The 17064-nt window shown below is 38.4% G+C and overlaps 1 protein-coding gene across 1 annotated transcript; it reads right to left on the bottom strand.

The window, feature by feature from the left end:
- Positions 1 to 920: 920 nt before the first annotated feature.
- LOC145785087 (uncharacterized) lies at positions 921 to 9555 on the bottom strand. The gene is made up of 7 exons (XM_082596788.1): positions 9227 to 9555; positions 8058 to 8165; positions 7526 to 7681; positions 6205 to 6362; positions 4773 to 4917; positions 3776 to 3911; positions 921 to 1837 (listed from the first exon to the last, which is right to left on the bottom strand). The coding sequence occupies exons 1-7, from the start codon at positions 9515 to 9517 to the stop codon at positions 1746 to 1748; spliced, it is 1086 nt and encodes a 361-aa protein (XP_082452914.1). The 5' UTR covers positions 9518 to 9555; the 3' UTR covers positions 921 to 1745.
- Between the last annotated feature and the right edge of the window lie 7509 nt (positions 9556 to 17064).

Genomic DNA, 17064 nt, shown 5'->3' with positions numbered 1-17064 from the left:
GGGTGTCGCCATCGGCGATCACGCCGTCAGACTTCGCCCGCCGACCGTCAAACCACCCCCTTCCCCTTTCAAAATACCAAGCTACGCTACTGAATTGGATCATTGTCATTGAGGCCCGCAAAGCATATTTCGCACAGGGCCCGAAATACCCTAAGACCGGCACTGCACTACCTGACTACTCACTATAGAACAGCGAGCATTGTGTTTCGCTAACCATACCGGTGTAACCTCCTACGAACATTGTTAATTCCTGGTTTTCTTCTCTGTCTACCAACCAGCGCGACGACAGAACGCCTTCTCCTTTTCGAAGTATTCGTCTGGTTTCCGTTAGTTCGACACCGCTCCAGAGCATGTGGCCGACTGGCCGTGTCTTTGCCAAAACACTTACAGGCATATCTGAAGGTGGACACAAAGATTGGCTTTCCATCCACTTAATCTAAATCTTCAACTTCCGGGTATCAGCCTGAATAGAAAAAAAAGAGTCCCTCTTGGTTTTGAATCTTTAACCTCGGACTGACAAAGGGTTGATAAGTTATTCCTGGGAGTTTCGCATACTTGTAGAGGCTCTTGCGCAGGGCCGGTTACCGAGATTGGCAGAGCGAAGTTTTCCGATTGTTGCCGCGGAATTATTCCATTTACTAGGTGCCGCTGAATGAAGAGCAATCCTGAAATGCGTTGCTCAAAGCACACACCCCGAAAATCGAAACAGCGCCGTGTGATCTTGCGCCGGGCGCGTAACCGCTGAGCTAACAGGGCGGACTTTTATTTATTATTGGTTGTGATTTTAAGGGAGGAGGGGGTGTGAACTACTGAAGCCCTGTAGCATTTTTCCAACTCCACTTTTTCCAACTCCTCTACTACCGTTCACTTGATAAAAGATAACGGTACATTCTTGGCTCAGTCAAATACAATATTTCCAGTTTATCACATTTTTATTGCTTTTGTTTTAAGGGTAATCACCCTGAACAAGTTTAATCTCACTCGGCTATCACCCAGCCAGCAAATCAATCCATTTTTACATTGATTCAAAGTCGCAGACGTTAAATCAACGTAGAACAAGGACTGGTTGGCTGGCTGGGCAGTGATTTGCAATGGATGACACAAAACACAGACAACATCAATACACGCACTAATCCGACTGCGACATCATTATGATCTTGGGTATTGGCATTAGACAAAGAACAATGAAATGCTTGAAGTAAATGACGTCAAAACTGCTGCATACAATGTATAATCTCCTTACGGCAAAGCATCTTTAAAATACGAGACAAATTTTTACAGTGGTGACGAACGCAATAATGGGTATGTGTGTGAAACTATGTACATTGTGAAAAGACAAATATAATTAAGGTGGGCAGCTTGCTCAATCACTGCCAGAAAATCTTCTGCAATAAATTAATGATTGGCAGCTATATGGTGGAATACAATCGTCACGGAGAGACCCAGTCGGCGGAGATATATGACCAATTAATTCTTCTCACGTGCATTTCCATCTTCAAAAGCTGCTTATGAAAACTAAGACGTCACACATGGAAAATAACACAATAATCCCACTTTGTCTGCCACATGTGACAGCTCAATGGTCCGGTTGTTTCGTAACATTCTAATTAAAAAAAAAAAAAACGTGCGATGATTGTCAACAAGGGTGACAAAAGATGAAAAATTTATACCACTGGTCAGAAAACACACGAATGCTGGATTCGTGCAAGGTGCATGGCAGCTGTGAAGCATGGAACGTTCGCTCTTTAATCGTATGTATAGGGTACAGCTATGGCAACGAATTCCTCGGAGCCTGGACGAAAACCAACCTCATAGTCCAGCTGGTCTGGTAGGTTCACTGAGAAAAAATTAAAGTCTTGAGTAACAACTACTTAGGCAGACAGCAAAACCAAAAAAAAGTGTGTGAAAGTAATCAGCCTAGCAAAGGAAATCTACAGACAGATACAAATATTACGGACGTATGGTTATTCTGTTGAAGTGTCGTTACTCGTTATGTTGTATATTTTCTTGAACTCTTTTATCACCTCGTACGCCGAATTTAGCAATTTTGAGCTCGTACTGAAATTCTGCAGTTTAATAGTCAAAGCATCTCTCCGTGTGAAAGTTTATTTTGCGAACCGCTTAATGTTGCCTCACTATGACGTACAATGTAACGCAGCACGTCGTTGGCATAGCTTTGCCATTGATGTAACTGGAATAAAGTGAAACAATCGCGAAGTAGTGGTCTCACGTTCATGCCAACATGTTTTGACAGCCAAGGGAGCGGGAATATGATCATTAGCTCAGATTTTGCAAATCGGGAAGCCACTTTAGGACAGGGTTTGGCTTTTGGGAAAAATCAGAACCCAGCTTAGGCCTAAATTCCCAAGACATTAATTCTTGGCTTGGGGATAAACTGTCGGAGTCGGCTCTGAAATACAGCGCCTGCTAGCACTTTCACAGCATACGGCAACCCAAGATATCATAATATCGTCGTCGTCGGCTCCAACTCATGTCCGAGCATTGGTTTCGTCTTCAAATCGAATTTGGCTTTAGATGGTTATGTCGTATCATATACTGAACTGGTAAAATTTAATTTCCGACAGCAGCCTATGTAGAAATCGGTTGTCTCATTCTTAAGGTGCTTGTACAAATTGACCAAGTGGCTAGGCAGACGTTGACCACAATCCTAGTAGCCGAAGTAAAACATCAGAACGTTTCACTTATGATCGGTAAATGTGTAGGTTTACACGTTTTGTAAACAAAAATGCAATAACTACAGTATAGGAAATTGTACTGATGGATATAATGGTATTAATTGGCTTAAACCTCTAAGTGTGACACTGTGACAGACAAGTCACAAACGTGAAAAAGGCCAGTTCTGCATTCTGTGAAATCGCATGGAAAAATCTAGTTTGTTATCAATAGAACATTCTTATATTCGTAGCCTCTGTATTAGTTACTTAAGCCATGCAACGACTGCAAGGATCACAAGCCTTACTTCACCTTTATATATTTCAAAATATTTAACAATCAGCATTATGGCGCTGCAACTGTACCAAAAACATGTTGAAGTCAACTGTCCTGTGTAAATCTAAAAAAAAAACAGCAAAGCCAAAGAACGATATTGACCTAGTGTCAAAGCAACACAGTAAGAAGAGTGGACGAAAAGTACTTCCATCAGTGTTTTTATACAAAATACCAACTCAGCAACGCACTCAAAGCACAAACTACTGGTAGTGGTACCAATAAATTATAAAGCAGCTAGTTATAATCTGATTGGGAACATATGGGCAAAGTAAAGAACGAAACCTAACCGACTTCCTAAGTGCGACTTCAATTTGCGGCTGCCAAGTTTCATTGCACTGCACACAAGGAAATGAAACATGAGCCACAAAACGCATGCGCCCTTCTCTAGCTTCCTTCTAATGTCGATGGTCGTGCGCTACGTCTTGCACAAGTATTTGCATCTACCAATACTTGCTGGTGATGAAATGGAAGTTTTCAGTTAAACCTTTCTTTCTCAAGATGGATCGCAAAATGATCAAAAAAATCAAATAAAAATCATCAAAACTATGCCTTGAAAAGTAAAGCCTGCTTTTTTAAAGAGCTGAGACTGTGAAAACTAGGCATACCTGCGATGGATACAGCGCTTGTGAAAACGTGTTGCTCTCTAGACTCTACGCATCATAATGGGAACTCTATGGTTTGCAAAGTTGTAAATGTATATGATAATACAAGAAACAATATGATTATAAGAAATAAAGTTATGTTTAAATCATAAATGACTACTCACGTATGTGGCCTTCGCGGAGAAGCAATTTGATATTTTGGCAAACGTCGAGACATCCGCCCGTTGGTTTCAGAACAATCTCCATGCCACCATGCAGCAGAGCTATCCAAACACCTTTATTGTCGCCTTGAAGTTGGAACTAAAAGATGCAAAAATAATTCATTGATATTTCACTGGGATGCAACACGCTCTGGTCAAAGATAAGCGGCATTTTTTTACGTAGCATGGTAAGCGGCTATGTATACACAACAGGTCTGCTGCTATTCGGAGAATCCGATTCGGAACGAAAACGCATCGAAACGGACCATTCCGGCATACAACACACCAGTGCAAAGTACGCTTCGTTGAAGAATCATGGTAAGCGGCTATGTATACAACAGGTCTGCTACTATTTGGAGAATCCGATTCCGAACGAAAACGATTCGAAACGGGCCATTCCGGCATACAACACACCAGTGCAAAGTACGCTTCGTTGAAGAATCATGGAAAGCTGGAAGACTTTCCGTGTAAATTCAAAACACAATCATGATACCCCAGAAACCATCGCATCGTTATGCAATTGGATCAAATAGCAACAGTTAGCGACTTGACAATGCTTTGGGCTAGAAAATATTTTTACTTCAATAGCGCAATTGGTAGATGCAAAGTTTATGAACATTCCATTGCAAAATCAAGTAACGGTGGTTCGACTCTAAGTAAATGCACGACAAAAGGGCACTTTATGTGCAGGTTGCCATGACAGCAGGTTCGGGCAACAACTAGCATACAACCAAATTGAAACATCCAACCTAAAACCTGAAGGAAATTTTCAAAAAAATCTTAAAAATACTAGTACAATTATAAATAAGTATAATAGTATATACTTGCAAAAAAAAAACAGGGCAAAATGGAGGGAGTTCATATGGGAGGCCACAGTTGATCAAATATGATTAATCTGTTGAAGAATAATTATAATTAAAAACTTAAACAAAACCAAAGAAATATGAAGAAACTATTATACCATCAATGCTCTGCTCTTTATCTGCGACTTCCTGCCGATAAGAACATAGTTTTGGTCCCTTGCTGGCTCGCACATCCCAGGCATGAAATACGGCTGGTGGTACAGCTTATGGATTTCACGGGAAGAAGTTTTGCGGATGTTCGCCCTGACAAAATACGACAATGGACATTTTTTTAAAAAGGGATGTTGCAAAAATGAAACTGCATTTGTTATTTATCTATGATAAACATCATTTAAAAACTTTCAAAAATTTTCTCTATGAACAAATTGATTAGAGGGCATGCTCAATTTGATCAAAAAGTAGGCATCCAAAATGTTGACACTAAACTCATGTTCAGAAAACGTACGTTTCGAAAACGAAACTGTTTTCATCTTCAATGCTATACAATAAATCATACTGTAAATTGAAGTTGCATTGCACTGTGTGGCGCTGAAGATGATTTATACGTAGTTCAATTTTCGAAAAGTTTACAAAATGTGATTTTCACTGCAATTACCTGTTGTGCCACGTGGCAATATTCAGGACAAACGTGATAAATAAAATATTTGCAGAAAACGGACAAACCAAGGCCTTTCAACAGCATTTCTTGCCTACTGTACTTCATAGACACGCTGTCAGGAAACTCGATGTACTGTATTATATATATATACTAAAAACGCAACCTCATATTCACATTTTTTTTTAAATTTCTATGAACGCGTTTTGACCCATTAATTTCACGTTACTGGTCTCAGAGATGTATCCAGTCACCAAAGAGCGGGAAGAAAACTGAATACGGTACATACCAAATAAACCATAAAACTTCATCTATGCGTGTATTCAAATATTGTGACCGAACATAGCCTGCAGATTGATCTGTTGCTGTATAGATAGGCACAAGATTCAAATTTAATATCTTTAGTAGGATGCAGAATAAAGTATCGAACTCGACGACTTGCTGCGTGTAAATCGCGCATGCATGCTTAATTGCTTATCCCAGTAAACTAGTACTTTTTGTGGATCTGCTACTATTCGGTGAGTCCGATTCGGTGAGTTCCTAACCTCTAACCCCTAACCCTAAAACGGCAATGATAATTAGGTTACGGTACCCAATAATTTAAAAAAAAATTGAAAATATCACCCGTTAAGGGATCGGACTCACCGAAACGGACTCACCGAAACGGGCCATTCCGACTTTTTGTACCCAAAAGAACGGAGTTTGTTGGCTGGGTGACCGACAATAAAAACAATCTTGGGACTATGTGATGAAGATGAAAAACTGGCCCTGCTTTCAAAAGTTTGTCATCACTTAGAAACTAACGATTTCTTATCTTGAGCACAGTCATGGTTACGGATATCCCATTTTGAGCCGGGATCTCAAGCGAAGAGGCTCGGGCTGATCCTACCAAAACACAATGACAACATCACGTCACAGACACAACTGACACATACCAGTACGCAGTGAAATTAGTTGGTTTTCCTGCTTCCTGCTTTTCTTTGATAGCTTGATATAAACCTCTCACTGTGTGATTGGATGGTATAATACCCCGCGAGACGTGCAAGTCACTGACTACCCCTGAACCTCCCAAGCTAGGAGAGTCAACATACATCTAAACATAAAGCTATTTAAAAGCATTTCAGTTATAAACTATATTCGTTCATTTTATATGTAACATGTTACTTACTATCTTAAGCTAATGAACCAGTACCACTGATCATGTAAACGTCGACCATGGATGTAAATTGAGATTAAAAGGGTTTAAATAACATTTTTCAAGAAAAGCAGGGGGAAAAACAGATGCAAAAGCATTTTCAAAGATTCAATATAAAGTCAGCTGCATAACCAAGTGGTGAGAGGTCTGATACAGCACTCAAAAGGGTACCAATTCGACACAGCTCAAGAGCAAGCTTTCTTGCCTTCCCGTCCACATAAGCTAAATCTACAACTAATTGGTGTAAGCCTGGAAATGACAAAAATATCTATCAGTTGTATAGCACACAGCTCAAAGCTCATAATACACTTAGATGTGAGATTGTGAGTGTACACTACAGTGTAGCCATAAAATTTTAATGCGTATTTAACTCGTTATTTTACGCAACCACATGTTCTTCATAGATGTTAAACCAACGTCTTTGTATAATAATGTATAGGTGCAGATGAACAGGCCTATAAGCTCCTTTATTTTTCCGGGGACCAAGCAGAGCTTCTTATCAAGCCTACCTGGTGGCTAACTTCTCGCAGTCTCGCACCCAGCAGCCAAAGGAAAAAATCTGTTAATTAATATTGTGTTTTTATGTGCACTCAGATAAGAACAATGCAAGGCCCTGAAACATATTTGCTGTTGTATGTAATAGAAATGCATTGCTTTCCAAATAGGTTTAGAGCTAGTTTAAAAAAAATTATAGGTCGACACTCAGACTTTTTGTGAAACTTTTATCAGCAATATTTCTTGTTGGCGTGTGAGAAAATTTGCCTTGGTTTTAAAAAAGGTTGCTAATTGGAGTAAAGAGTTTCACACTCAAAGATAAAATTTTGAAATCGAACGAATGGAAGCAGCCGACCAAACATGGCCTATTTATAGGGTATAGGTATGGTAGTTTTGGAGGCCATTTAACAACTTCTCGGCGACCATGACCGCCAGAAGCTTAAAGGCCTAAATAAACAGGAATTTGAGAACGTTTGAAGACAACTTTTGTGAACCTTGAAGTGGGCAATCACTCACTTTATTGAATTTAATGATCTATGAGTAATTATATTTTACAGTAAATTTACCTGCAAAATATCATCAAGAGAAACCGGCTGAATGATGGAGGGCCACTCTGTCATTGCATCGTCAATTATAATTGGCTCTTTACGGAAGATAGCATCACTCATAAAATCTGGTGTCACATCATGCAGCGTAGTTATATTTTTCAGGTTTTGACAAACCTAATAAAATCAAAAATAAGTGTGAACAAACGTAAAGTGTAGTGGGCTACATTTCTGTTTATGAAAAATACAAACAAGGTATGGTTTTCAATGCCAATACACAAAACACATTTGGTATAAACAGTATTGCATAAAGTAGAAACGTTGATTTGCAAGTGTGAGACATACGTGATTGATTGTTAATATTATATTTCTAATGTGTGTAGTACACAGCTTTTCAAGGGTGTTGCTGTTATGTTTTGTGGATAAAAGCCAATAAACTCTGCTTCATCACCCAGGAATGGTTATGATGAGTGATGACTTTGACTACATGTTTGGTACAAAAGGGAAATCTATTTTGACATGAAGTTGCACAATTCAAAAATTATCAGCATACCGCACACCGATCTTTGTCAAAGCTGTTATCTTTTGTTGAGCCATAATAAGGATTGCTTAACAAACACTCTTCTTCCCAGAGCCATGTCCAGTCATAATGAGGTAAAACCTAAAACAAAATATTTCATAATAAGGTTAATTTAATTCAGAAAGTGTCATCAAACACCCTTTCCATTGCTGATCTAACTTTATAAGTAAAAGCTCTAATGACCTTCCAATACTTTTCATTGTCTTAGTTTGAGATCATGATGCTATGTTACTGCTACTTCAACAGGAGACGATATTTTGTCATTTTAATAAAAAAGCTGTATATATACGATCTCATGGATATTTCAAAAATCAAATGCCTTTGCAATGCAGCAAAATAATGAATCACCAATAAACTCCATTCCCTCTGCCACATGATAATCAGGCTACAGTGCAGTATATAACTATATATAATTTTGATAATTTGCAGTGTAATAGTCTATCAAGGTTATCAAAAAATTATGCATCACTTTGTACTTACAAATCAACTTACATGTAGGTACTGGCTACTGGTACAATGGTACATAAACAGGTTCTATTAAATATTATTGTCACTGAAGAGTAAAACTAATAACCTACGGTACCTCTAAAGTGATTATGATAACACTGATCAAGTGGAATTTAACACAAAACTAACAAGATGGGCTACAGACCCTCACCAAAATTAGAATTACCACTTACCAGTGGTGCAACTTAGCTTTCTGTATGAAACTAATAATATGAACAATATAGACTTCGGTTGATTGATTAAATAGTAGCTGGCCAATTAAATAGAGGTGCATGGGGATGGGATTGGAAAATAGGACTAGGATGGAGAAATGTAGAAGGGTTTAGTATAAAATGGGCAACATTTAAAATAGAGTACTACACTACACTAAATTATAAATATTGAATCAGATAAAAAAATGTGGTTTCAATGACAACTGTCGATTTTAACACATGACTATTAAAGTACGATACAATAAATAAATTTATGATATCTACCGTAACATATTTTAAGAACATGAAACAAAATTGTTCAGTTCAGTTTGCTTTTATTTCTGACCATCACAACAAAGAAAAAAAAACAATGACAAACATAGCAGGGGTCCAGAAAAAGGTATTATACGGTAGAAGCGACAATTGTATATTGTATGAACTTACATAGTTAACCATCATTTTCTTATAAACAACTGCACCAGCTCTATTGGACAATTTCCATTGTGATAAACCAACAGCAATGCCAAGAAAGAGGATGAAAACTACAAAACGCTTGGCACGTATTTTCCAACAACCACGCTGCACAACATGTACTAATGGCAAAGCAATATCTCTGATGTCGTTTGCATCATATCCTGCCTTTTTACATTTTAAATGAAGATGTGCAATTTCTTTGTCTAATGCTTTCAGGCGTTTCTTCATTGAAGCATTTCTCAACTTTGCAAATGAATCCATTTTCAGACATTAAAAACCTTAATCTTACAATTTTTTAGGAAATCTGCAAGCATCAATACCAAGTAATCATTTCAACAGGCTAATACAAATGTACCAACGATTGTCTATTAAGTTATGCTGATTGGAAAATATTTCTACAATCTACATACGCACTCCTAAGTAAACATTTCTGCTTGAAATATTTTTGGTTTCGTCTACGATTCAATCTCAGTGGGTAGTGAGAATATTTAAAGCTGTGTTAGAAATTTTATATGTTGGGCTCTGGCAACGCTGTATTTGTAGCATATGGTGTTTTTGACATTGATTGAGCCATAGTGTGCAAAGCAAACTGCAGATCGCTATGGAATGAATGAAAGAGCTGCCGTATATGCTAAGACTTAGAAGTCAAAAACGCATTCATTTTCAAAACAACTTCTTTTTTGCAAATACGTCCTAGAATTTTCTCGGAGCTTATTGTTGTTACCGAAAACAGAGGTAAATATTAGCCTACACAACAAGAGCTGAGGTCTCATCGCTTCTGTTTGTGTGATTGATAAATCATTTACTAATCTGATAAATAACTAACTAACCCACTGAAAAGTTCTTCAGAAAGTTCCTGAATGTAGCCTATGTTTATTTTCTTCATCATGAAATGCGTTGAACTTCAACTAAATCTTTGAGCAGTAAACATTGAACAAACTTGTGCTATCATTGAGACAAAACATTTTGGGCTATTTTTTAATCTTTGAATAGAATTAAGTTCGTTATTTAGCCAACTGGTTGTGGAGAGACAATTCAATTAATTTTTCATTGCTGGCAGCGTAGTTTCATGAGTAATTACACTTTCGACTAGGCTAAAGATTGCTTGATTCTAAAAATGGATAGATCTTTGTTGTTTTGAATTTGAAAGCTGAAAGCTGAATTTTGAAAAGCTGAAAGCTGAATTTGAAATTCGAAAAGCTTAATTCTGCCTATAATTACCGCGCTGCGCCACTTTAAAGCTATAGTTCCAGAGTCGCCCAAGCATGAATTGCAGTGTTGCCAGATAAAAAATTCTATTTGTGGGAAATTTTAAGGCCATTAAGAGCATGAAATATTGATGAAGCAGAGCAGATTGGCTTTCTCCAACAAAAACCATTAGATTAAGGAAGTGAAAACCGTGTTTTTTTCGGAAGAGAAGCGCAATTTTGTATTTATCTGGAGACACACTTCCGCGAGTTAAACTTTGAGAGTATACTCACAGTTTTTGGAAAATTTTGAAGCTATGTTAGAAAGGATGTTGGGCAATAGGCTACTAGGTTGTAGAAGGACTTTCTATCTTATCAATTGCCCACCCACAAAAACCTTGAGTATATCACTGAATGCCTTGTGTGTCATATATTTGCAGGTAGCCTAATATTATTAATTTATAGATGTACTTCTTAAACTTGTAACTGCAGCCTATATAAAAAATACTACAAAAACCTTCAATTGTGAAAACCCGCCAGAAACTACCCAAACTCTTACTCTTCGGGTCTCTACAGGTGATACAGATAATAGCCTACTTGAAGAAACAATATGTACCGGTAGGCTAATATTGGAAAGGGATAGGCTGTTAACCATTGAAAGAGTTGCGATCGTGTCAAATTAATTGACAGATTATCTTATTTCAACCGTAAACAGACATAGCTCAGCCACAATACGACATTTAAAGTTATAACACAAAAATAAGCTTAATATAAAGCGAACATTTTCGACTATAAATGTCGTATTGTTGCTGAGCTATGTCGGTTTATGGTTGAAAAAAATAACTTCTTTCTTGTTCTCATCTTCGCATCTTGTCGCTTTCTAAGCTTTTGCTATTTTTATTTGATCCATATTCTCGAATTGAGAAAACCTGTTTGAGTACCGGTAGCCTACTCAATCCTGGCAGTTTCGCATATTAATAGAAGATTTGAACCACTGACAAAGACCCGATCACCGAAATTGACAGAGTCAAGAGTTGCTGCCTGTCAGTGGCGTAGCTAGGGAATTGTGGCGCCTGGGGCGGATTCAGATTTTGCCGCCCCTTCAAGAAAAAGCATGTGAAAATGAAATGCGTTTTTTATCAGATTATAATCACAATCAAAAATCGCAGTCTGAAAGTGCCGCCCCCAGACGTGCCGCCCGGGGCGCGAAATTTTTTTTCCACGAGATGTTTGTCTCATTTACATATTTTGGTAAAAGTTTGTATTAAAACCGTGTGAATGCAGCATTTTCTCCTTGGCACGGTTGATTCAGTGGTTTCATCCTCTGCCTAGTGATCGTGAGAACGAAGGTTCGACGCCCGTCGAAGTCAAACTTTTTTTTTTTTTTAATTAATTTTTGCGCTGCACAAGAGCTTTTCAAAAAAAGTAGGGTTAGGGAAAGCTTATATTTTAATATAATTGCCCAATTTCATTGGCAAATAGTTATTTCGCAATCTCTCAACACACTTTCGGAAAATCTTACTTTTAGAGTGACTAGAATCAATCAGACAGAAATCTCGTGGGAAAAAAAATTTCGCGCCCGGGGCGATCCGCCTCTCTAGCTACGCCACTGCTGTGTGTGAATTATTTTTTTCCACTAAGGGTCGCTAAATGAAGATTTGTCCTTAAAATGTGTTTCTCAGGTGCTAGCCCCAAGACTTGAACCAGCGTTGCTTGATGTTATTGGTTGTTCAATATTACATTCTCTGTATAGAGGTGAGGAGTGTTTTCAAGTGCGGAAAGATAGAAGCACGAGAAACGAAGCTCCGAATGTACCGAATCATTCATTTGGGGCAACTATAGAATCGATTTGAATTATTTTATTTTTTTCCATTTTCGTGTGATCGGGACCTGAGTGACTATAAATTCCATATCTCGTTTAGCCTATAGACTACTACTAGTTTTGTAATTTATGTTACCACATCACGTCTGTTGTTGTTTTTTTCATGCAGCTTTGATTTGTTGACAAGATGACCAGTCAATCAACCACTTACTTCAAATCCCGATCACCTTTGGCTGCTATTGCGATCACTCTTCTTGTCTTCGTTAGTTTTATGGGAAGTTACAACCCTGGAGCAATTCCTCACCAGTACATGGGTCCAGTCGGTGTGGCGTTCGAGTATATCGTTTACATAAAACCCTGGATAATCCAGACAATCAACCGAGTGGCGCTAGTGATCCATGTAAGCGAAGCACTTTATTCTCTGCATTTGATGAAAAGAAAAGGCATAAGTGATCCTTTGACGAAGCTAAAGTGGTTTTTTCAAACACTTGTTTTGGGAATTGCTTCCTTGTCTCTTCTGTTAAAGTACAAACCAACCAAAGCCAAGCAATGACTGTTTTCTGTCAAGAACTCCTTAGACTGCTATAATTCTATGCAAACGCAATGACTTGTTCGTTGATATTGTGAAATCAGGGATATCTAAAGAAGGGGATACGAAGGCTTTTATTACGTCTGACAATAGAAGGGCTTTTGTTTATCGTAAATAATCTGTGTTTATCGTAAAATTACAATTGGCACCGATAGTAGTTTAATAAATCTTGTTATGATAACTTGCATTGCGCTATTAACATCAGGCCTGGATATTTACAGCATGCTCGTGGTTGCTTGTTAAATGTTAATTCAACTACCCATATAGGCTACTCGTTTTACATCTAGCCTCCTGCAAAGGCTTTGTTATAAAAAACAGCTTACTGGTAACTTTTCAACTGTCTTTGTAAACAAGTATTCTTTAAATATACTCTCCGTAGCATTTGCTAACTGTTTTCTGCAGCTCATTGTACCAGCTGCACTACAAAACTTTCTACGATTTTAAAAAGAACCACATGTTTAAAGCACTAAGTTACAAACTACCGCCCTGGTAGTGTCATGAGAATAAGGCAATCGCTGCGAGCCTTCATATCCTCTTCTCTAGATATCCCTGTGTGAAATGACACTGCTACCATTGTAAAACAAATTCAATCTTGTGGGCATATGCCATTCCATTCATTTTAGGCTATGTAGGCTATTATTTTATTGTTTGACATTTATGCGCGGTCGTGATTAAACAGAGATTCTTCTTTCAACAAGCTTCTGAAATTTTTCCACTTTCTCACTGCCATTTCGAGCGTGCTGACTTGGGTTTGAACCATGGCGCCCTCTATTATAGCTCGCCGTGGTTTGAACCTTTATCTTCGGTCTGACAAATCCTCTGTTAGGTTATTGCTGCAGTTTTGCATACTTGTAAAGGCTTTGAACCTTTGGCGCAGGGCCGGTTACCGAGTTAGGAAAAGTGAAGTTTACGATTGTCGAAGTCTTGTTGTCTGTAAATTATTTCATCCACTAGGATAGGCGTAAGCGCCGCTGGACTGAAAGCAGTCATAAAATTGCGTTGCACAAGCGCACACCTTGAGGTGTGAAGGCCATTGCAGCACGTCCAGGTGGACTCGGCCACCCTCGGTAACGAAAACATCACCAGATTAAACTGGACATTCGTGAGAGTGCCCTAAGTGACGTAGTCCAACCAGACGGTTGTAACTACCAGGAGGGCAACAGGGTCGTAGGTAGGAAAAGGTCTGGTTAGTTGAGCCCATTCTTTTTCATATGAGTTGTTTTTATTTCTTCATTCACAGTGCTTTACGTTTGTTGCAACTTATATCAAACAATTTCTGTTGTAAGCATAAGCCTTATCGAACGACTGCAACCAGATTCAAAGGCCTTTAAAAACCAGCAGTCAAATGGCTCAACTAACACCACAGTGAGGGTGAGTTGTGTCAATTACTGGGGTTAGCTGAGCCACATTTATTATTTTTTGTAAGTACAAATTGGTGTAGGCTACATTTTTTGCAAAACTTTAGTTTATATTTGAAATTATGACATCACGATATCAAAACAGGTTATCAAAGGTACCTATCCAGTACCCAAACAGCAAAAACGTTAACTAACACGGTTAACCTTGAAGATTAATATTTCTTCCATAGAAAACGGAACTTCTTATCTGACTCATCATCTGTGGGGCAGCTTCGAAAGCCGTAGGCTTACATACACCCAAACACTCAGCAGGTACACAATGCTTACATGGTGGGTAGCTTGCCCACCCACCAAGGGGGAGCAAGACCTACCTATTGCGAATCAGACAGCCTACCTACCGTAGATGATATAGGTGGTAATGATAAATTATAGATATATTTTTGCTGCTGCTACCCTCCCTCCAGCTGTTGTAGGTTACCTGTCCCCACCTTACAACAGCCAGAGGGAGGGTAGCATTACTGACCTTAAGTTCTTCGTCGGATGGGGCGCTGCAATATCATCATCATTATTCAAATAGAAATACAAAAATTATACAAAATCCTTATTCAAATAGAATTCTACTTTGAATAAGGACCTTTGGATAAATCCCCCTTGTAGGGTAAAACAAGCTGTAGAAGTTTTCGAAAGTAATAATTATATTTGATGTAACTTTCCTTGGATGTGTCTTGATTTGTGGGCTCGAGAATCTCATTGGTAATGTAAAGGTGAGTCCCATACTTGATCCAAGCATCGGGGATGATAAGATAAGGTTAGCCTTCGGTATTAACGAGAGTAAGGTGGCCAGTTCCTTTCTCTCGGTCGCCTTTCCCTTAGAAATTACGCCCACCCAATTTATTACACCCTGGGTAGAGGTGAGCGGTATATTTCAACAACCAGCTTAAGCCAGGAGTCGAACCAGGATTGCATGACTGGAAAGCGAGCGCCTTATCCGCTGCGCCATCCCACTGCTCATTGGTACTGGGTCCAAATTATCCTCTCCACGGCCATTGGGCCTAATATTGGATTGTTATTTTAGTTAATATGGTGCAAAAATTTAATAGCAACAAGCGAAAGTTTGAAAATTGCACCGATTAAATCACGTTATCACTTGATTATGATGTAGGCTTATCCGATTTCGTGCGTCTGCAAAGGTTTTATTGGCGTGGTGACGTCACCGTGTAGTTAGTAAAAGAAGAAAGATAAATTGTCTGCGCTGTTTGAAATGTCTATTTATGGAAAGATGCGCATCGTATGGTGTATCGGTTGGTCTGCGCACAACCAAACATGTCTTGCCTGAGTAACAATTAACAGACCAAATAGGCTACGCGTAGAAACTCGTATTTTTATCCTCAAACTTCACATTTGCTGCATTGGTGTCGGATTTATTTTTATTCATAGCACAAACTAAAGAATATAGTTTCTGGAAATAAATATTTACAAGGTTTTTTGTCGGCTGCATAGCCGAGTGGTGAGCGCCCTGGAATGGCAATCGAAAGGACGCCGGTTTGACACCGCTCAAGAGCATGTGGCTGTGTCTGGCAGGACGCATCAGGCATGCCTGAAGGTGGACACGAAGATTGGCTTCCTTGCCTTCCCGTCCACTTAATCTAAATCTTCAACCACCGGGTGTAAGCCTGGATACGACAAACAAAAACAGAAGATTTTTGTGGCGTCAAGATTTGATCCTGTTGAAACTTTGTTCTAATCCAAATCCGTAGTTACATAAAGGGCTGTGAAGTTAATAAGATTTTGGCACTTGCTACAACGGATGTTTCTAATAGACTACGTGCGCCTCCACAGTCAGTAAGAAAAAATAACATTTTAATTTGAAAGAAAACAAAAGTTTGTTTGTAGGCCTACTTGGGCCATTTAAATAAACTTCTTTTGCTAAAAACAAAAAGAATTTTTACTCCATTAAACTAAAGCTAGTCTGAAATGAAATGATCTTCTTTTCCAAAGGAATTTATTTAAAACGAAGCATTTCAAAATCAGTACATAGGCAGGGGTGGCGAACCTTTTTGCGATCACGGGCCACTTTGTCAATTAGGCTACACATGAGTTATCGGGCCATACAACTTTTTAATCGTAACCTACCATGAAATCTTTTAGAAGCGACTCAAGATATTATTCATGAAAAGTAACAAGCGTCAGATGAAAGTAATAATACCCATACAGTTGAAATTATCTTACGCAGAATCGAACCATACAACAATAAAAAATAAAAACAAATCAACTTGAGCAAAAAGGATAGAGCAACAGTGGGCTACTTGCACTGATAATGAAAACCATTTAATTTTTTTTTTGGTCTCTATCCTTTTTGCTCAAGTTGACTAAATGTTTCGACCATTATGCTCCGAAACAACAAATCAGTTAATGAAATTTATTTTTCAAACAACAAACAAAAGCCCATGCGAATCATACAGCTGAAGCTATCCAATGCAGTATTGAAACATAAAATATTAAAAAGTAACAATGAAGCACTGAATTTTTTTTTACTTAGTGGGATTTTTGGAAAGTTTTTTGCTTGACTAAACGTTCAATATTAGGTCGAACAGACGATGTGGCAATTCTCAACTGCATAGCCTACTAAGATTTTCATCTGTCAGCCTCGACCTGTAACGACTTAAGAAAATAGCAAAGGAAAGGTGTACCAGTGAATGAGTGAAGACATAAAACAGCTTTGAGATGTCTTTTGTCTTTAATTCATGAGAGATTGTCAAATTGTTTTGCGGGACAAAATTCTTTGACGGGCCGCAGGTTTGTCACCTCTGACATACAGTCTAGAATTATTTTACGTCGATCACATTAAGGCT

This window comes from Aplidium turbinatum, chromosome 16, assembly GCF_918807975.1.
Source record: "Aplidium turbinatum chromosome 16, kaAplTurb1.1, whole genome shotgun sequence".
Classification (NCBI taxonomy): Eukaryota; Metazoa; Chordata; class Ascidiacea; order Aplousobranchia; family Polyclinidae; genus Aplidium; species Aplidium turbinatum.
The sequence above is the reverse complement of the archived record's forward strand: the minus strand, read 5'-3'. Positions and strand labels throughout refer to the sequence as shown.